At 45.1% G+C, this 22424-nt stretch overlaps 1 protein-coding gene across 5 annotated transcripts in view; it reads left to right on the forward strand.

Annotated features, from left to right (window-relative positions):
• Positions 1-22424, forward strand: part of DRC7 (dynein regulatory complex subunit 7) — a 48106-nt gene that overhangs the window by 9122 nt on the left and 16560 nt on the right. For 4 of the 5 annotated variants that reach the window (XM_056525345.1, XM_056525347.1, XM_056525344.1 and 1 more), the window contains exons 6-13: positions 265-423; positions 733-951; positions 2518-2643; positions 2842-2902; positions 7485-7613; positions 7707-7835; positions 7923-8149; positions 21673-21888. In XM_056525345.1, coding sequence (XP_056381320.1) covers positions 265-423; positions 733-951; positions 2518-2643; positions 2842-2902; positions 7485-7613; positions 7707-7835; positions 7923-8149; positions 21673-21888 — 1266 coding nt within the window. The remainder of the gene's footprint in view (positions 1-264; positions 424-732; positions 952-2517; positions 2644-2841; positions 2903-7484; positions 7614-7706; positions 7836-7922; positions 8150-21672; positions 21889-22424) is intronic. The other variant, XM_056525349.1, reaches the window with a different exon arrangement.

Below are 22424 nucleotides of genomic sequence, written 5' to 3' on the forward strand. Positions count from 1 at the left end.
ATTCATCAAGATCCTTAATATAGGCCTTCTGCTCCATGGGAGGTTTCTGTCCTCCCAGAGCTCGCCTTAGGACACCGGCATTATGGTTTGACAGGTGTATCAGTTGCCCATAGCAACCAATCAGATCGCTTCTTATATTTTTCAGAGGCTTTTCAAAAATGAAAGAAGCAATCTGATTGGTTAGTATGGGCAACTGGTCAACTTTTCCTCTTCAAAAGTTTTGATGAATTGTCCCCATAACTCCTATATTATTCCTTAATATAGAGCCCTGGAGTATCACTGGTAAAGCCTCACAAGAAATACAGTGTGCGACCTCCAAGACAATTAGTCAGTAAATTTGAACTTCAGCAAGAAGTCAAGAAAGAGGCCAAGATCCAGGCCGTCAACCTCAAAAAACAGGAAGAGGAGGAGCGTCGCCTTACAGTAAGATTACATACAAGGTTGCATATTATGCTGAGTTAGGATATCTGAATTCTTTAACTATTTGCGATTTCAAAGACCCCCACTGCGCCTAGACCATGTGCTGCACCATAAGTAGGAGCTTTGTATATTGTGTGCAATGATCCCTAAACCCCACAGAGGTGTCTTGTGTAATACACTGACATCCAAGCAGTTGTTGAGTTATGGTGTGATCCCTACTGATCGACTTTTCTAGTATGTAATGCTGGTGCAGAGTGTCCTACTAATACAGTCTTCATCATCTGTGAGTAACAGCAAGACCTATGTTCACAGGATGCAGAGAGGTCTGGTCCGGATCCCCTGTACGGTCTCAGAGTTCACTGCTGGGTGTTAGTCCTGGCTGGGAAGAGAGAAGTGCCAGACAATTTCTTTATTGATGCCTTGACAGGCAATGCTTATGAAACAAAAGACCCACATTTTCTGGGTATTGAGAGTCTGTGGAATCACGAAAATTATTGGGTCAACATGCAAGACTGTCGCAATGGCTGCAAGGTAAATGGCCTGGATTTAGGGATTATGGAAAGACAATGTAGATTTGAAGACTGTTTTCAAATGAATAATGCTCTCCACTTTAGTCACTTGTTAGAAGGGTTACTTGACACTAAGGCTGGGTTCACACTGCATGCAGGATGTTTGCAAAATGGTATGCTAATGTATACCAAGGTGTACACCCAGCAGGCCTTTGAGTTTAAAGAACTGAACTTAGTCTAGTTACTACATTTGGTCTTTGCTGTACATATAGTTTTATTTTACAGGACTCAAAAACCCACTTTTACATTCTGCAAAAAAACTAAAGTATATGGTTAGGAAATGGAGAAAATGTAGACCTAGCTTATATTCAGTACATGAAATTCACTGGGCCTGCTGAATATGCCACAAGATATACCAAGATACCTTTTGACAGATATCTCAATGTATACCTCCAGTGTACTGCCCGAATGCACTATGAACACAGTATAAGCAGACCAGAAAGAGTCTCTGTAATGGAACCCCAGCAATCAGTGCTCTCCTCCCATAGCTTGCTTCTTCTCCATTACTGAAGACAAGCTCTCCAAACTATTTTCCACATTAGACCTCACCACTTGTGCACTTGACCCAATTCTATCCCACCTTATCTCCAACCTTACTACTGTGTTCATCCCAGCTGTAACCCATCTCTTCAAGTTATCACTAAACATGCAACCATCACACCTATCCTCAGAAAACCATTTCTTGACCCATCTTTTTGCTTCTTCCCTTTGCCTCAAAACTTTTGGAACAACATGTCAACCTTGAACTGTCTTCGCACTGGCTTGGGGTCACCTTTGACTCTGTCTTTCAAACCACACATACAAGCCCTTACCACCTCCTGCTGCCTTCACCTCAAAAACATTTCTCAAGTTCGCTCCTTCCTCAACTTTGACTCTACTAAACTACTGGTACATGCCTCCATCATCTCCCATGTGGACTACTGCAGCATCCTCGTCTACCCTCATTTTCCCCCATACATCTCTGACCTGTTTTTGCAGTGCTACCCCTCACATAATCTCCGTTCTTCTCAAGACCCATGTTTGTGCTCTCTCCTCAACAGCACCTTACACAACTGTCTCCAAGACTTCCTCATACACTGGAACCAGCTACCCCAAACCATCTAGCCATCAGCTACAATCCAGTCTTTCAAAAAGAACCTGGAAGCCCATCCCTTCAGGACTGCCTGCGACCTTCAATAACCTGCTGTTTGCCCAACTTTTCACTGATGACGAGCTACTGTTTTCCCCGCCCTACCCCTGTAGAATGTAATCCCCCGTGGGCAGGACCCTCACTCCCTTTATATCACTCTGTTGTTGTTGTTTCACATTCATTATACTTTCTTTTAAGTCATGTAATTTAACCCTTAGAATATGTACAACGCTCTCGAATCAAGGGCACTATAAAAATATATAATATATAATAATAATCAGCTGTAATCGATTAGAAAAAGACCATAGGTGTTCAGTTTCCCTGCAGCTCAACCTCTGAACTTTCACTATAGAGGGGTGAGCGGATTTAAACTTTTTTTTTTTTTTTTTTCTATTGTAGGATATGACTTTTGACTTGGGGGACCCTGTGTTCTGGGAGTTTATGCTGTTGAGTACCTCAAAGCCTATCCTGCTCATCCCAGACATGAAGGAGGAGGAAGAGGAAGAGGAGGAGGATGGAGACGAGGTGAGGATTAAGTGATTGCCTACACTATACATATATATATATATATATATATATATATATATATATATATATATATACACACACAATATGGAGGACCACTCTTCAGTATTACTAGAAATTGATGAAGCTGACAGGTTATAAGATCTGAGCAGCCATGACACTCATGGTGTTACACCACTTTTCTGTTTTCTTTTCTAGGACCAGGTGTTGCTGCAGGTGCCAGCGTCCTGGGTACTGCCTATTGTGGTGACATTGAAAGGTTTGTACCAGTCTGGAACTGACCTCCTCGTAGAAGCTGATCAGACAGGACTGATGCCTTATAAACCCATGCTAACATGGAGTTATATATTTCATTTCATTGATAAAGTAAATATATAACTCCATTTATATATTTTTCAGTTATAGAGGATAAACTAACAGGCTATAGATTGCTTTTTTACCTCTTTTGAATATTGGCACCACAGTTGCTTTGCATCAGTCCTGTAAAGCCGACACTGCTCTTATAAAGTTCTTGTTGAATTGAATTCACTACAATATTTTGAGGCTTGCTTTGGGCCTTATTTTGATTGGTGTTCTTACAAAAACCAGCAATGGGTCCAAAACACATAAAGGGGTGTAAATGTTTCTATTGTAGTTTGTCTCTATTTTAGTTTCACTCCTTAGTAAAAATACTAAGCAAAATGCAGTGTCTTTAAGGGTGTTTTTAAGTTGCTGGAACTTTGCTTTTCTGAAGTTTAGTGCTGTTGTGGCTTATCAACAAAAGACCTTATTGAAAAGACAAGTGGAAATGTATTATATTGTGGTCACTTTTTCCTGTTTTCTCCACTTGGCGTACTAGATAATAGCCCTCATTTACTTCGATTTCCGTATAAATTGTGGTGAGAAAAAGGATGGGAAAATGAATTGCACTCTGTTTATCAATGTGTGCCACAGTTTCCCTATTTTACAAAAGGTCGTCACTTTCAGCTGTTTATCCGAAATGTAAGCGTGTCTTTCTACTTTTTCGCAACCCGAATCATTTATATCCATTTTCCTCTTTGTTTTTTGGCAACTTTTTCCTGTAAACTTTTATTTCTGAAAACCTCTTAGTTTATTAATTTGGGCACATTTCTGCACATGTCCAATGCTCCAAACTTTCCCAACATCAAAAAATCACATTCAAGAATATGAGAAAAAAACATGGTACAAATTTTATATGGACATGAAAAAAAAACATGAATTAGTAATAAATGAGGGCCATTGTGTCAGGTCTGTTCTATGAAGGAAAATAGGGTCCCTCCTAGTCGGGTCCCTGCACCATTTGGGACAGATCGTGGTCTTAACTTATTGATAAAAAGTTCACAAGTTTCAGTTTGTCAATTTATATTGGGATAGTTTCCCCTATCCCCATTATAACATTCCCCATTATATCAACCGTATTGTGGGTTGTTGCCACTATTGCTTTTTCCCTTCTTGTATTTCTCTCCACAGAGACTCCACACGTTCACTTGCCTTACAAATATATTCCCATTGTGGGGCTTTAGACAGTTTTTTTATATTAAGTCACACCTCTCCTCCTTTTTCCAGTGTTTGCAATCCATTCTGAACAAACTATAACCATGTAGCCCAGTTATATAGCTATTCTCCAGCCATGTTTCAGTTACTATGTCATGGTTCTTCTTAGATATTGTTACTTCGTCAGTGTTATTGGTCAGACTCCTAGCATAGAGATGGTCCCTATCCTGCTAAAGCTGTTCAAAGCCGCTGCACAAATGGACACTTTCCCTAACTCAATGAGGTGGGGGGGGGGGGGGGGGGGCGGGTTCTTAATTGTTGTCCTTCTCAAACCGGGTAAGGATCTGACACTGCCGGATTCCCACCAATCTATTTAGGTGAATCGGCTTAACGGAGCCATTGCTTCTGTCATCCTGATCAAACTAGATTCATGCCCAATAAGGCCACTGACATTAATGTGAGATGGCTCCAGTGAAATATTGCTGCGGCGAGTGATGATGCCTCTCCCGGGTTTGTTACTAGCCTTGATTACAGTAGACGCTCAGATATCCAGTAGAGATGACACGACCAAGTCGCAGCAGTAAAGTAAACAGCAGCTTTATTGATGTACAGCAATCATCACATGTATAAATACCCTGTTTGTTTTTATCGTTGTATGTACACTATCAATCTGAAGAAGGAGTGTATAGCCCCGAAACGCGTTATTGCCGTACATCAATAAAGCTGCTGTTTACTTTACTCATGCGACTCTGTCGTATCATCTCTACTAGATACTTGAGCGCCTGCTGCCAAGGCCTTTTCTCTTCTCCTCATCTCAGCATTCTACAGGATACCTGCTGGTTTCTCCCTGTTACCTTCTGGGCTGCATAGGATCCAAGTACTACATACCCCAATATGGGACTACATGCATATATTTATACGCTCAAGGTGAGCGGCAAATTTATAGAGCCTGCTTTTTCTCTTTACAGGCGATATTTCTAAATTTTTCCTGTTAATGGGGTAAAGCATGAGGTGCTGTCCTCTGGTCTTCCATTTTTCTACTTCTACACAGGTGGATGTTTACAAGGCTTTTGATTTGGTGGATTAGCATCTCTGGAGTCTGCAGTTTGGGCCTCGGTATGGCTCATGGATTTGCCTTCTCTATGATCGGCCAAGGGCATGGATTCGCACAAATATGGGTGTCTTGAATGCGTTTCCCCTGGGCCTGGGTATGTGTCTGGAATGTCCATTGTCCCCTCTTTTTTTTTGATAAGAGGTATATGATAAGAGGTATATGTAGGGGCCCCCTGGAGGAGAAGGTTTCCATGTATGCTGATGATACTTTAGTATATTAAACAGATGTTGAGAGCTACCTGAGTGCCTTAATTGGCCTCCTTGATCAGTTCGGCTCCTTTTCAGGCTTGCTGAACAAATCGTCATTGATGCATTTTCACATAGGCCGACTCTTTCTGTCTCCCTTCCGGTGGACCTGCAGGTGGTGGATAGGTTGCACTGCTTAGGTGTAGAGGTCTCCCCTTCCCTGGCGTATTTCCTCCCCCTTAACCTAGAACCCCTTTTGTCTAACACTGAGGCCCCTCTTTAGTCCTGGTCTTCCCTACCTTTGTCCCTTGCGGGGAGGGTGAACATTTTTAAAATGCTATACCTCCCTAAATTCCTTTATCTGTTTCACCTGTCCCCTACCAATCCACCTAAGCGCTTCTTTAAACAACTCAATGGCATTCTGAGATTCTTCTACTGGCAAAGTAAATCTCCCAGACTCGGTCAGGCTCTTCTCCGGGCGCCAAAGCAGCGGGGTGGCCTATCGGCTCCTAACATGCATAGTTACTTTCTTGCTTTGGCTGGGGTATGCAGCCTGGTAGTTTGACCTGGATCTTTCTAATGTAGCCACAGCCTTGGCTGGGGCCCTCATAGGATCATATGAGAGCCTCACCAACACCCTGTATAGATATTCTCCTTCTTCGTCCTTCCTAGGTCCTATTCACACAGTGGTGGAGGTTTGGTCTGTGGTGCCTAGGCGCTTCCCACAATCTGCTGTCTCCACCAGAACCACCCTGTGGGCAAATGTACTTTTACCTCACCTTCAGGAGTTGAAGGAAGCTGGCTTCTGGGGTATCCATGGGGTCAAGTTCGCTATTCACCTGTTTGGGGACGATCAATCATTCCTATCCTTTCCAGAGATGCAGGCCTATTTTTATGTCCCTCGAAATGCCTTATATAGGGATCTCCAGTTGCGAAATGCTGTACAGGCACAGTTTCACTCCTTGGAGGTTACTCCAGCATTCTCTGATATGGAGCTGCTCCTGGGCATTGCGGACCTCTCTATGCCTCTCAAACAAGGCTACACCCTGCTCCAATCTGTGGGGCCCAGCCCGTTTGCACTTAATTATTTGAAGTGGGTGGACGATGTGCCTAAACTGTGTGATGAGCAATGGAAGGAGGTGGAGAGGACGTACTATTTCACGGTGGATAGTGCCAGGAACTTGTTGATTCAATTTTATTTTATTCTGCGCTTATATTATACCCCTGTGATATTATACCCCTGTGAAACTGAAACTGATTTTTGTGGTGTGCCCCTCTGATTTTTGTTTCCGGTGTGGGGTAGAGGAAGGGGACATTCCTTCATGCTGTGTGGAGTCCCATTCTGGAGAGAAGTAATGCAGTTTCTGACAGACCACTTAGGTTTCCCGTTTCTTTTTGTTCCCAAGGTTTACTTGTTGGGCCTTATTAATGGTGTGGAAACGGTTTCTCACAGACGGCTCCTGCTGCGCTTTCTGTTATTCTGTGCCTGGAAGTTGGTAATTATGGCTTGTAAAGACACCACTACCCCTCCTATTTCTTGGTGGATCAAACTGGTCAATAAATATGTTCCACTGTACCAGGCCCTGTACCTTAGTAGGAAGTTCCCTAAGAAATTTGAGAAGGTCTGGATGCCCTGGTTGGTCTTGGAGGCTTCAACTGACCCTCCTGAGATGATGTCCCAGTCTGTGTAGTGTTTATGGGTTTATCCTATTGTGCTGGATGGGGGTGGCGACTTCGGGGAATGAATGGTGTATGGTGTATTGTTTGCATGTTGTGGGTCCGGTTTTGCTCTCATGTATATACCCTGTGCCTCTATAAATATTTAAAGTCTGGAAAAGAGCTGCTCTTGTTGATATGTTGGTCGGTGGCTGCTATTTTGTATCATATTCTACTGTGTATTTTCCTGCCTGGGCCTGTGCTCTTGTGGCTGCCCGGAATTTTGTTCTGTTTTATTGTACTCTTGAAAAATTGCTAAATAAATACTTCTAGCATAGATAAGCAGGGAATTAATCTTTATCATTTGTCTTTTTAAATGCATTGTCCTCTAGAGTTTGAAACACGATGTCCTCAGGGGAAGAAGCTTTTACAGTACAAAAAAGCCAAGCTGGAGAAATGGGCCCCTTACCTACAGGAGAACGGTCACATATCTCGTCTCACCCTCTACCAGGACACAGAATGTAAGTTCCCACAAGTTTCTGTAGACATAGACATTCTCTAGACAATAGACATGGTTACCTATCACATGCTAAGACCCCTACTCTCCTTCCCAGGCACCAAAGAGTTGGAACTCCAGGACTGGTTCCAGAATCGGAAGGACAAGCTGGACATGAGACAGCAGAAGAGACAGTCCGGAGTCACCACTGAGTATTTTTCCCCAGGTCGCATTGACGCATTAAAGGGTAAATGGTTGACTTAATGATGTGGGGAAAATAGGGGAAGGGGCAGTACACAGAGACTATGCTGTTAACCCTCCCATTATCTTCTAGCTCATACCTTCCGCTCCCTGGTCCCGGAAACAGAGCGCACAATGCTATTTTACAGTAAAGCTCGTCTGGATGGATTAAAAAGACGTGAGGAGCAACCAAAAGAAATGGTGGAGACCTTCCAGGGTCGGACGGATTTCCTGTGTTACAGACACACTCTATATGGGAAAAGACCAAAGAAAGTTTCCATAGCTGGAGGACCTGCAGAGGCCAACCCTCGACCCATTCTGGTACTGACCCTAATGTATCATATCCATTATATATAATCAATATTTCTACATTAGAAAAAAACTGGCTCATTATGAGGAGCCCATATAATTTTAGAAAATGTTGCAAATATATTAAAAAGGAAAAACTAAAATTTCACATGGACATAAGTATTCAGACCCTTTACTATGATACTCTTGATCACTGAGATGTTTCTGCACCTTGATTGGATTCACCTGTGGTAAATTCAGTTGATTTGACAGGATGTGGAAAGACACAGCCCTGTCTTATAAGGTCTCACTTCTTACATGTATATCAGAGCAAAAACCAAGCCATGAAGCAGAAAGAGCTGCCTGTAGAGCTCAGAAACAAAATTGCGTGGAGGCTGAAATCTAGAAAAGGGTACAAAAAATTCTAATAAATACATAGAAAGATCAGTTGCACTCACCCGAGGTCTTGCAAACTATCTTTTTCTCTATCGGCTCCATTGGGGGACACAGACCGTGGGTGTATGCTGCTGTCTCTAGGAGGTATGACACTATGGCAACTAAAAAAGTCGGCTCCTCCCAGCAGGATATACCCCCCTCCAGGCCCTGAGCTAATCAGTTTAAGCTTAGTGTCTGCAGGAGGTGGACATGGTCTGGATTTCTCCAGACCAGGTCTTTTGTTTTATTATTTTCCTAGTTAGGGAATGTGTTAGTTTTTTTTATTCCTTTTTCTTTCATGTTTTCAGGTGGGGACTCAGGAACTGCGGCTCACTGTTTCCCCATTACGAGTAAGGGGGCACAGACATTGCGTATATGCGCTGTTAACCCCCTCTTGCCAACGGTCAGCGCTTGGGGTTTGTACCTCATGGGTCCGGGTCCCCCTATTTCCTGCTCGCCTCGCTCGCACATGGTAGCTCGGTGTGATGCAGGTAACAAAAGCTGACTGAAGACCTCGCAGAAGACTCCATTAGGTAAGTTCTTCTGACTGAGGTGAGTATATTTTTTCTCCTTTAGGGGCTGACTTGCAACCTCTGGAGACCCTCATTTTCTTTTGGACCACTTTCAAGTTAACCCCTTAAGGACTCAGGGTTTTTCCGTTTTTGCACTTTCATTTTTTCCTCCTTACCTTTTAAAAATCATAACCCTTTCAATTTTCCACCTAAAAATCCATATTATGGCTTATTTTTTGCGTCACCAATTCTACTTTGCAGTGACATTAGTCATTTTACCCAAAAATTCACGGCAAAACGGAAAAAAAAACCATTGTGCGCCAAAATCGAAGAAAAAATGCCATTTTGTAAATTTTGGGGGCTTCCGTTTCTACGCAGTTCATATTTCGGTAAAAATGACACCTTATCATTATTCTGTAGGTCCATACGGTTAAAATGATACCCTACTTATATAGGTTTGATTTTGTCGTACTTCTGGAAAAAATCATAACTACATGCAGGAAAATGTATACGTTTAAAAATGTCATCTTCTGACCCCTATAACTTTTTTATTTTTCCACGTACAGGGTGGTATGAGGACTCATTTTTTGCGCCGTGATCTGAAGTTTTTATTGGTACGATTTTTGTTTTGATCGGACTTTTTGATCACTTTTTATTCATTTTTTAATGGTATAAAAAGTGACCAAAATACGCTTTTTTGGACTTTGGAATTTTTTTGCGCGTACGCCATTGACCGTGCGGTTTAATTAAAGATATATTTTTATAGTTCGGACATTTACGCACGCGGCGATACCACATATGTTTATTTTTATTTACACTGTTTTATTTTTTATGGGAAAAGGGGGGTGATTCAAACTTTTATTAGGGAAGGGGTTAAATGACCTTTATTAACACTTTTTTTTTAACTTTTTTTTTTTGCAGTGTTATAGGTCCCATAGGGACCTATAACACTGCACACACTGATCAGTGTTATCGGTGCTTGACTGCTCCTGCCTGGATCTCATGCACTGTGATCAGTGTTATCGGCGCTTGACTGCTCCTGTCTGGCTCTCAGGCACAGAACAGTCATTCGTCGATCGGACACCGAGGAGGCAGGTAAGGGCCCTCCCGGTGTCCTGTAAGCTGTTCGGGACGCCGCGATTTCACCGCGGCGGTCCCGAACAGCCCGACTGACTAGCCGGGATACTTTCACTTTAGAAAGGGAAAGTATCCCAACACAGGCCAGCCCCTCAACCAGAAAGTGGTCTAAAAAATGAGGGTCTCCAGAGGTTGCAAGTCAGCACCTAAGGAGCCCCAACACAGGCCAGCCCCTTAACCCCATAACGACGCAGGACGTATATTTACGTCCTGCGCCTGCTCCTGCGATATGAAGCGTCACATCACATCGCGTCGGTCCCGGCGCTCATCAACGGCCGGGACCCGCGGCTAATACCACACATTGGCGCGATCGGCGATGTGTGGTATTAGCCGCGGGTCCCGGCCGTTGATGAGCGCCGGGACCGACGCGATGTGATGCAGGATCGCGGCGCCATCCCGCTTCATATCGCCGGAGCCGGCGCAGGACGTAAATATACGTCCTGCTTCGTTAAGGGGTTAAGGGGCTGGCCTGTGTTGGGGCTCCTTAGGTGCTGACTTGCAACCTCTGGAGACCCTCATTTTTTAGACCACTTTCTGGTTGAGGGGCTGGCCTGTGTTGGGGCTCTATCTTTATTCAAAGCAGGGGCGAGCAAAGGCATTTGGAGCAGGAAGGGGTTACTTTTAACTATGTACATGTGTGTGTGTGTGTGTGTGCGTGTTTTAGACTATGGGCTGTCGGCCGCGGCTTCTGTACTGTTTGGCTCACGGAGCGTCGACATACTTTCGTTTTTGGCAGCAGTCAGCTGCCGGCGTGCATGTGAACCGCCCGCTCACTTCCCCACGGGCACAGACGCGACTGACGTGCACCCGGAGCAAGGAGCGGGCGGCATTACTGTTCTTCTTCACGGCGGTCAGGGCGCTATAGCTCTATAGCAGGAGCTTACTGGAGGCGTGAACTGCCCTCCAATCAGCGCCGTGCGTGCGATTTTTGGGGGACAGAGGCCAATTAGACAGTGTCTCTGCTCCAGGCATGCCCCCCCCCCATGGCTATTGGCTGGCCTGTTTCTCCTTCTCTTTCTCTCAGAGCGGAGTTCTCCTCACAGCAGCTGCCACAGGGGACACAGACTCGGGTGAGAGAGTTCTTTTTTCACTATGTCTGTATCCAGAACTGTTCCTCCCTCTAAACAGACAACTGGAGCATTGGTTTCCTATTTTATCTGTAAGACCTGTAATGCCAAAATGCCTGGATCTGCTGAACCCACTTGCTCCTCTGCTGCCCCAGACCCCATGGTACCCCCGGATGCTCCTTCAGTTCCGGTGGGTTCGGCTGCCCCTCCAGCCTGGGTTTCTTCCCAGTCACAGTATATGGCTGACTTGACTCAAGTCTCCGGTTCGGTGGCTGAGGCCTCCCGTGACGTGATGTCTGCCTTAAAGAAGTCTGCCCTGCGCCGGCCCTCTAAAGGGACCCGCTCCCCTTCTCCACATACCTCACGCTCTCACAAGCGTACTAGGGGGGCATCTTCTGACTCTTCCATTGAGTCTTCAGGTAGATGTGGGCATTCCTCTCGTGAGTCCCACCCCCCGGGTCATCTGATCACAAACGTCGCTCCTCCAGAGGACGTTCCCGCAGTTGCCACTCTGCCTCGCCAGAGCCGTGTACCCGTTCTGGGTCGCCCCCCTCCAGGGCTGCCTCCACTCGTTTACGTTCTACTGGTGAACTGGTGGATGAGGCTTTTGAATCGGCATCTGACTCGGAAGACCACTTGGATTCAGTTGAAACGGTGAACTCATTGGTTGTGGCCATAAGAGACACCTTTCACTTAGAGGACCCAGGATCTTCGGACGTGACTCCTGAAGTATCCTTTCATCGCGCTAAACCGGCACCTCAAAGGTTCAGAACTCACGTTGAATTTGACACCCTTCTGGAATCTGCATGGAAACATCCAGACAAGAGGTTCCCGGGAATGAAGAAGGTTTAGGTGCGTTACCCATTTGACAAGCACCTTGTCTCTAAGGTGGTTTTCCCTCCCTCGGTGGACCCACCAATTTCCCGCCTCTCTAAGGCTGCCACTGGCAAATGCGGCTGCTTTCAAGGACCCGACGGACAAGAAGGTGGAGTCCTTAGCGAAGTTTGTCTCCTAAGCAGCAGGCTCTTCTCTACTTCCCACCTTCGCCTCAGCTTGGGTGTCCAAAGCCCTATCGTTGTGGTGCTCAAAACTCCGTCAGGGTATCCAGGCGGGATCTCCCCCAGAGGATCTGTCTGCCTTGGTTCTCCAATGCTCTAAAGCTGGGGAAATTCTGTGCACAGCTTCCATGCAGTCAGCCCGTTGTGCTGCCTTTGCTGTGGGTCACCTGGCGGCTCTCCGCCGTTCCATGTGGCTTAAGGCTTGGAATGCGGATGCCGCTTCCAAAAGGTCTCTCACCGAGCTCCCTTTTACTGGTGTCTGTCTTTTTGGCAAGTGCCTTGATGAGATTATCTCTTTGTTGCCTCAAAATAAAGCTCGCTCTACTTCCCAGAGGAAGTCCTCTTCCTTTCGGACTTTTGGCCCCAATAAGGGGTCGGGGCAGGCGCCTTCGCAGGACAAGAAGGGTCCCTTGTTCCGGGCGCGCCAGTCTAGGAAATCGGACACCAACCGTTCCGGCCGTTTTGCGGCCAAATCGGGCAACCTCAAACCCACTTCCGCATGAAGTGATGCCCCCACCCGCAGATTTTTCTCGGGTGGGAGGTTGTCTCCAGTTCTTTTGAGACGTATGGACCACACAGATTCAGGACTCTTGGGTCAGGGACGTGGTGTCCAACGGGTACCAAATCGAGTTTGCTTCTCTCCCGAGGGATCGTTTTTTTTCAGTCCCGGGCTCCCCGATCTCCTTCTCTGGCGAAGCAGTTTCAAGAGGCTCTTCAGTCCCTGCTTCTCCAGGGAGTTATTTTCCCCGTTCCTCCAAGGGAACGTTTTCGGGGTTTCTATTCCAATCTTTTTGTGGTCCCCAAGAAGGGCGGTTCGGTGCAGCCAATCCTGGACCTCAAGCATCTCAACCGTCATCTTCTCATCCACCACTTCTGAATGGAATCCCTCCGTTCGGTAGTGACATCCATGGAACAAGGGGAATTTCTTTCTTCAGTGGACATCAAAGATGCCTACCTCCATGTTCCGATATTTCCCAGCCATCAACGGTACCTCCGTTTTGCTATTCCGGAGGGACATTTTCAATTCGTAGCCCTCCCCTTTAGTCTGACCACTGCTATACGGGTCTTTACCACGATCCTTGCGCCAGTGATAGCTCTGTTGCGGTCGAGAGGAGTCTCAGTGATCCCTTACCTGGACGACCTTCTCATCAAGGCTCCCACCAGAGTCCAGACCCTGGAGAATGTGGATCTCACCCTCCAGACTCTGGATCGCTTCGGGTGGATGGTCAACAGGGACTAGTCTGTCCTTTCTCCCACCCAGTCTCTGATCTTCCTGGGACTTCAATTCAACACGGCCTCTGCCCGGATTTGCCTTCCGCCGGACAAACGTCTGACTCAGAAGTCCGCTCCCTTCTGCCCAGGCCCCAGTTTCCATCCGCATTTGCATGGAAGTCTTGGGTCGGATGGTAGCGGCCATGGAGGCCGTACCCTTTGCCCAGTTTCTTTACCGTCCCCTTCAACTGGCGATTCTCTCTCGATGGGACAGATCTCCTCTGTCTCTCGATCGCAAGATTGTTCTCCCTCGCCGGACCCGTCAGTCTCTGCTCTGGTGGCTCCGCTCCACCTTTCTTCTTCAGGAGCGATCATTTCTTCCCCTCCACTGGCAGGTGGTTACAACGGATGCCAGTCTGTCAGGCTGGGGTGGTGTGTTCAGGGACTAGACAGTTCAGGGCCTCTGGTCTCCCTGGGAAGCCCTGCTTCCAATAAACATCTTGGAACTGAGGGCAATTCTTCTTTGCCTTCTTCACTGGGAGTCCCTGCTTCAGTCCCGCCCTGTCCCCGTCCAGTCGGACAACGCCACGGCCGTGGCGTACATAAATCGGCAAGGCGGCACTCGCAGCTCGGCAGCCATGGTCGAGGTAACAAAGATTCTCATCTGGGCGGAAAACAATGTTCCGGCCATCTCGGCGATTCACATTCCGGGTGTGCTCAACTGGGAAGCGGACTTTCTCAGCCGGTCCTCAGCCGACCCCGGCGAGTGGTCCCTGCATCCAGAGGTCTTCGCGCAGATCTGCGACCTTTGGCACATTCCAGACGTGGACCTCTTCGCGTCTTAGCACAATCAGAAGATCCTTCCATTTGTGGCGAAGTCCAGGGACCCCCTGGCGCTAGCTGTGGACGCCCTAGTGATTCCTTGGACGGGGTTTGCTCTGCCCTATCTGTTTCCTCCCCTTCCGCTCCTTCCCAGGGTTCTGAGGAAGCTCAAAGCGGAGGAAGTTCCCCCCATTCTGGTAGCTCCAGATTGGCCCCGAAGATGACACTCCACTACGCCTTCCACTTCGTTCGGACCTACTGTCTCAGGGTCCTCTTTTCCACCCCAATTTACAGTCGCTGCATTTGACGGCGTGGCGGTTGAGACTGCGGTTTTGAGAGCCCGCGGTTTCTCTTCCCAAGTCATTCGCACCATGCTCAGGGCTCGTAAGCCCTCCTCGGCGAAAATTTACTTACTTGTCGGTCTTATTTTCGTTGGTGCGAAGCTCAGGTTTTGTCTCCTGTTACCTTTTCTGTTCCCCGTCTTCTTTCCTTCTTGCAGTCTGGTTTGGAACTGGGTTTGTCTCTCAGTTCCCTTAAGGGTCAGGTTTCGGCTCTTTCTGTCCTTTTCCAGCGTCCTCTGGCTTCTAATTCTCATATCCGGAACTTTCTTCAAGGTGTGGCACATGCTGCCCCTCCTTTTCGATCACCTTCTCCTCCTTGGGACCTGAATCTGGTCCTGGGGGTCCTCCAAGGTGAACCTTTTGAATCCCTTAGGGAGGTGTCCCTGCGCTTCCTTTCTTGGAAAGTGACGTTTCTTGCTGCTATCACCTCCATCCGAAGAATGTCTGAATTGGCGGCTCTCTCCTGCCGTTCACCGTTTCTGGTGCTTCATTAGGGGAAGGTTGTCTTCCGGCCAGATCCTTCCTTTTTGCCTAAGGTTGTTTCGGCCTTTCATCTCAATGAGGACATTGTTCTTCTGTCCTTTTGTCCCGCTCCTTCTCATCCTAAGGAGCATTTCCTCCCCAAACTGGATGTGGTTCAGGCTGTTAGGGCTTACCTCTCTGTCACTTCCTTGTTTCGTCAGTGGGATTCCTTTTTCGTCCTTACGGAAGGTCGTCGCAATGGACATCCTGCTTCCAAGGCCACCATTTCTCAGTGGATCTGGTCTACCATTTTGGAAGCCTATCGCTGTAGGGGGAAGGTTCCTCCCTTCAGGGTTGTGGCTCATTCTACCCGTTCTGTTGGGGCATCCTGGGCTCTCCAGAACAAGGCCTCGCCCATCGCAGATTTGCAAGGCGGCTACTTGGTCGTCTTTGCACACTTTCTCGAGGTTTACTGGGTTCATACCTTCGCATCGGCTGATGCTAGTCTGGGCTGTAAAGTGCTGCAGGCGGCAGTGAAACTGCCGTCTGCCTAACTGATTATCTGCCCACCCAAGGGACAGCTTTGGAACGTCCCACGGTCTGTGTCCCCAATGGAGCCGATAGAGAAAAGGAGATTTTTTTTAACACTTACCGTAAAATCTCTTTCTCGAAGGATCTATGGGGGGGCACAGCTCCCGCCTTTTGGGTTGCTCTTTTGGTTTTCTGTCCGAGGGTGTGTTCAGTTATATTTTTTCTTTTGGTTCTCGGACAGTTCAGGTTTTTTCATTGACCTGTCGGTCCTCTCCTATTGCTCTGGTACTAAAACTGATTAGCTCAGGGCCTGGAGGCGGGTATATCCTGCTGGGAGGAGCCGACTTTTTTAGTTGCCATAGTGTCATACCTCCTAGAGACAGCAGCATACACCCACGGTCTGTGTCCCCCAATGGATCCTTCGAGAAAGAGATTTTACGGTAAGTGTTAAAAAATCTCCTTATTGAAGCATGTTCAGGACAAATAAACGGAACAAAGTCTTGCGGGGAGCAGGAGAGCTGTCGAAATGCAGCTACAGGTGTGGGAGCATACCACAGATGGCATCTATTTTTACATCTGAAATGACGCTTCTCCTGGCCAAGGGAGATAGGATTATCTAATATTACACTGGATACAGCTTTATCAGCGGGTAGAGCCGATGTGGGAGCATACTTTTCGATATGTGACACACAGGATGACCTTGTTACTCTCAGTACTAAAAACTTTGAGCATAGAATATATAACCTAGGAGCTTTGGCCGGAGGAAATGTAATTCCAGGTGAAAATAGTTGCCGTCTGTGGTATGCTCCACCACCTGTAGCTGCGTCTCAAAGCAGGGACTTTGTTCTTTTTATATGTCCTGAACACGCTTCAATAAAGATGATTTGCAAGATTTCGGGTGAGTGCAACTGATCTTTCTACTTATTTATTACTATGTACAAAACTATCTGCTGTTACACTGTTAGCACCCCAGTCTGTGATCAGGAGCCTGCTGTTTCTCAGTATATCCATATGGTGGACATTCAACCAGTGCCTGGTTAAATTCACTTGCTCCTATATTGCTATGTTTGCATGAACTGTCCCCCCATTCATACCATGAGCATGCCCGGCAACATACAATCCACCGCTCCTATGGAGATAGGATTACCTAATATTACACTGGATACAGCTTTATCAGCGGGTAGAGCCAATGTGGGAGTATACTTTTAGATATGTGACACACAGGATGACCTTGTTACTCTCAGTACTAAAAACCTTGAGCATATAGTATACAGGATAACCTAGGAAATCAGACTGTATTGGACAATTAAATCCCTCATTGTCTACGCAGAGAGTAATTGGGTCCCACGAGGGCTGAGAGTATACAAACCACCATCACAATTCATAGAGGATAAAAGATTTGTTGCCGCCTGGGGAGCTTCAGCCGGAAGAAGCGTCATTCCAGACGCGAAACTAGTTGCCATATTTGGTATGCTCCTGCACCTGTAGCTGCGTCTCGACAGCTCTGCTGCTCCCCGCAAGGACTTTGTTCCATTTATATGTCCTGTACACGCTTCAATAGAGACCTCGGGTGAGTGCAACTGATCTTTCTACGTATTTATTACTATGTACTATACTATCTGCTGTTACACAGCACCCCTGTCTGCGATCAGAATCCTGCTGTTTCTCAGTATATCCATATGGTGGACATCCAAGCCTAATAAGGCAGTGCCTGGTTAAATTCACTTGCTCCTATATTGCTATGTCGAAAGTTCCCAAGAGCACAGTGGCCTCCATAATTCTTAAATGGAAGAAGTTTGGAACAACCAGGACTCCTCATTAAGCTGCCCGCCCACCAAACTGAGTTATTGGAGGAGAAGGGCCTTGGTAAGAAAGGTGACCAAGAACCTAATGGTCACTCTGGCTGAGATGCAAAGATCCTGTGTTCAGATTGGAGAAACTTCCAAAAGATTAACCATCACTGCAGGACTCAACCAATCTGGGCTTTATGGCAGAGTGTCCTGCAAGAAGTCTCTCCTCCCACCTGAAGTTCGCAAATAAGGACTTTCAGACTGTGAGAAACAAAATTCTCTGGTCTGGTAAAACTATAGTTTAACTTTCTGGCCTCAATTCTAAGCATCTTGTCTGGAGGAATCAATCGCCCAATACCATCCCTACATTCAAGAATGGTGGGGGCAGCATCATACTGTAGGGTTTTTTTCAGCGGCTAGGATAGGGAGACTGGTCAGGGTTGACATAGATATTCTTAATGAAAACCTGATCCAGATTTCTCTGGACCTCAGGCCTGTAATGTTTTTTTTTTAACCAACAGTCCCCATCCAACCTGACAGTGCTTGAGAAGATATGCAGAAAAAAAATTCTGAAAATCCCCAAATCCAGGTGTGCAAACCTGGTGCCATCATACCTAAGAAGACTGGAGGGTATAATCATTGCCAAACCTTCTTCAACTAAGTACCGAGTAAAGGGTCTAAATACCAATGTCCTTACAAAATATTAGTTTTTCCTTTTTGATAAATGTGCAAAAATTTTCAAAATCCTGTTTCCACATTCTCATTATGGGGTATTAATTACATATTCATGAGGGAAAACTTGACTTTTTAGATTTTAGCTGCAACATAACAAAATGTGAAAAGTGATATATATATATATATATATATATATATATATATATATATATATATATAGTTACATAGTTAGTATGGTTGAAAAAAGACATACGTCCATCAAGTCCAACCAGGGAATTGAAGGGAAGGGTGTAAGGGGATAAGGGAAAGGGATATAGTTTTATAATTCTGCATAAGCATTAATGTTATTTTGTTCCAGGAATATATCTAACCCTGTTTTAAAGCTGTTAATTGTTCCTGCTATGACCAGTTCCTGAGGTAGACCGTTCCATAAATTCACAGTCCTCACGGTAAAGAAGGCGTGTCGCCCCTTTAGACTAAACCTTTTCTTCTCCAGACGGAGGGAGTGCCCCCTCGTCCTTTGGGGGGGTTTATTTATAAATAAATTAAACAGCAGCGGGCCCAGTACTGAACCTTGGGGTACACCACTAATAACCGGGGACCAATCAGAGTACGAATCATTGACCACCACTCTCTGGGTACGATCCATGAGCCAGTGTTCAATCCAGTTACAAACTAAAATTTCCAAACCCAAAGACCTTAACTTACCTGTCAGACGTCTATGAGGGACAGTATCAAATGCTTTGGCAAAATCCAGAAACACTATATCCACAGCCATTCCTCTGTCAAGGCTTCTACTCACCTCTTCATAAAAGCAAATTAGATTGGTTTGACAACTTCTATCCTTAGTAAACCCATGCTGGCTATCACTTATAATACTATTATCCCCTATGTATTCCTGTATGTAATCCCTTATAAGTCCTTCAAACAATTTACCCACAATGCACGTTAGACTTACCGGTCTATAATTGCCTGGCGAAGACCTAGAGCCCTTCTTGAAGATTGGTACCACATTAGCCTTGCGCCAGTCCCTTGGCACAATACCAGACACCAGAGAATCTCTAAATATCATGAACAGGGGTACAAATATTACTGAACTTACCTCTCTAAGAACTCTTGGGTGTAGTCCATCCGGCCCTGGAGATTTGCTTACATTTACTTTACTTAACTTACCTTGTACCATCTCTACATTAAGCCAGTTCAATACATTATATGATGTGTTACCAGCACTGACCTGGCCAATGTCAGCTCCTTCTTCCATAGTATATACAGAACTAAAGAACCCATTCAGTAGCTCCGCCTTCTCTTGATCGCCCGTGACAACCTCCCCATTATCATTATTAAGGGGTCCTACATGCTCTGTCCTTGGTTTTTTTTGTATTTATATATCTAAAAAAATATTTAGGATTAGTTTTGCTTTCTTTGGCCACCTGTCTCTCATTTTGAATTTTTGCTGTTTTTATTACATTTTTACAGATTTTATTAAGCTCCTTGTACTGTTTAAATGTTATAGCTCACCCATCAGATTTGTATTTTTTGAAGGCTATTTTTTTGTTGTTTATTGCTCTTTTAACCTCATTTGTCAGCCATGTAGGATTTAGTTTTAATCGTTTATATTTGTTCCCCTTTGGTATATATTTAGCTGTATAGTTATTTAGAGTTGATTTAAAGATGTCCCATTTACCTTCTGTATCAGTATTTGAGAACACCTCCCCCCAGTCTATGTCCTGTAGTGCAGCCCTCAGCACAGGGAAGTTTGCCTTTTTAAAGTTATATGTTTTTGCCTTCCCCGTCTGTCTTTGTTTTCTACATTTTAAGTGAAAAGTAACTATATTGTGGTCGCTATTACCAAGGTTTTCCCGCACAGTTACATTACCATCCAGCTCTGCATTGTTGGAAATGATCAGATCCAACAAGGCATCACTTCTTGTAGGGTCCTCCACAAACTGGCCCATAAAATTATCCTGCAATAAATTTAGGAATTTTCTCCCCTTTGTAGTTTTAGCCAGCCCCCGGCCCCAATCTATATCTGGATATTTAAAATCATTATTACCACTGTACCTGCCCTGGCAGCCCTCTCTATTTGTTTATGAAGCCGACCTTCTATTTCTTCAGTGATATTAGGGGGTCTGTAGATTACACCAAATATTATTTTTTCAGTATTTCCCTCCTTTTGTAATTCTACCCACAGTGATTCCACATCCTCAGAATCATCACACACTATGGCATCGTTCACACTGACTTTCATACCACTTCTTACATACAGACAGACTCCACCACCTTTTCTGTTCATTCTATCCTTGCGAAACAATGTAAACCCCTGCAGATTAACAGCCCAGTCATGCGAGGAGTCCAGCCATGTCTCAGTGACCCCAACTATATTAATATGTTCCAGTATCAAGGCCTCAAGCTCTCCCATTTTATTTGCTAGGCTTCTGGCATTTGTGAACATACACTTTACATTTCCATTAAGTTTTACACATATAGTCTCACTAATGGGATTTTCAGAGTTATTGGGGTTAATGTTATTATTTGAGTTATAAGGGCTAATTGTACTATTTAAGTTATTGGGGCTAATGGGATTTTTTGAGTTATTGGGTCTAACATTATTATTTAAGTTATTGGGGCTAATGGGATTTTTTGAGTTATTGGGTCTAACATTATTATTTAAGTTATTGGGGCTAACGGTATTTTTTGGGTTAATGGGGCTTATTGTAGTTATTGAGTTATTGGGGCTAATGGAATTTTTTGAATTATTGGGATTACAATTTTTCGGGCTACATTTATTTTTACAGCGGGTTTGTAACGCATGAATCTCCTTATCCACTGCTCTTAACCTCCCCCCACAGGACTCCTCTCCACCCACCATTATGTCCTGACCCCTCTCTAACCTATCCATCCCACTGTCTGCTTTCTTTGCTTTATTATCCTCCCCCCACTCACCTAGTTTAAATACTAGTTTAATATATATATATATATATATATATATATATATATATATATTATACAGACAGTTCAGATTGAGGATTCTCGAGCCGGCAATGTCCTGCTAGGACCGCGTAGACATTGCTGTCCCCATAGACAGCAATGTATTCCGTGCTGATTCTGAAAAAAAAAAAGTGACAGATTATTCTTTCAGGGGCAGAATGTCTGTAGTGTGGGCTGTGCAGTGGAAACCTATTGACAGCAATGGGACTCTGCTGCATCAAACTGTACTTCTAATGTCATTCCTAAGTGGAATTACAGTCAAAGATTCCTCAGTATAAACCAGCTTAAGTAATGTTACACAGACACTTCTCCTCATGTTATGACACATTTAATACTTGTAATAATATCACATATGGAATACAGACGATTTTATAATATCAGATGTATAGTATAAGATGTCACAGGGCTTCCGCTTCTTCTGCTGTCTTTTTAGAGACTTTTCTTTAAGGACTGCTCCTTAGAAAGAAAAAAATTTCAGGACTGCTGATGCATTTGTGAATTTTGTAACATTTCCAATTTCTGGCAGAAAATTACAGAACGTTTTCAGAGAAATGCTGAGAAGCCAGCCAATGAGGATGTGGCTGAGCGGATTTTTTTGATCACTGAAAATCGCATCCATGTCCGCTGTCATCGGCAAAATGATCACATCACCACATCCACCTGGGAATTCCTGAAGCCTGCCAACCTAGGAGAGAAGGGAGCGCATGTGGTGCTGAGCCCTGAGACCTGCATCTCTTACCAGGTGATTGCAGCTATTCTGTATCATATTCAGAAAGGCTTTCGTGAATACAAAACATGGAAAATGCGAACAGTCAAGTGTAAACGAAGACCTTTGCAGGTCTGCTGTATCAATTCTTACCAAAACCTTGCACATGTAAGGAGGGAACACTGCAAGTTACCAGAATAATGAAAAATAAAAGGATAAAACGCTGTCCCTGCTCCCCTGATTATATCCCCAGAACACCCTGCAGCCCTCAGTGGTAGCCTGCATGAGATCGCTGAGACCAGTGGTTGGCTGCAGTGTGTTTGGATCAGGAGAGCAGGAAGAGTGTCTCACCCAGGGAAGTAAACAGAAGAAGCTGGAAGGACCAAAACAATGTTGCAAGCACATAATGCTTTTTGGAGAATAATAACATCGCTGGTTATGTATATTAGATTTATAGGGACAGAACGTTGATCCAGGGATTTATTCTGACTGCCATATTTGGAGACGGGAAGGAATTTTTACCTCTAGTATGAGGGTTTTTTGCCTTCCCCTGGATCAAATCAGTAGGGACA

This window comes from Hyla sarda, chromosome 6 (assembly GCF_029499605.1).
Source record: "Hyla sarda isolate aHylSar1 chromosome 6, aHylSar1.hap1, whole genome shotgun sequence".
NCBI lineage: Eukaryota > Metazoa > Chordata > Amphibia > Anura > Hylidae > Hyla > Hyla sarda.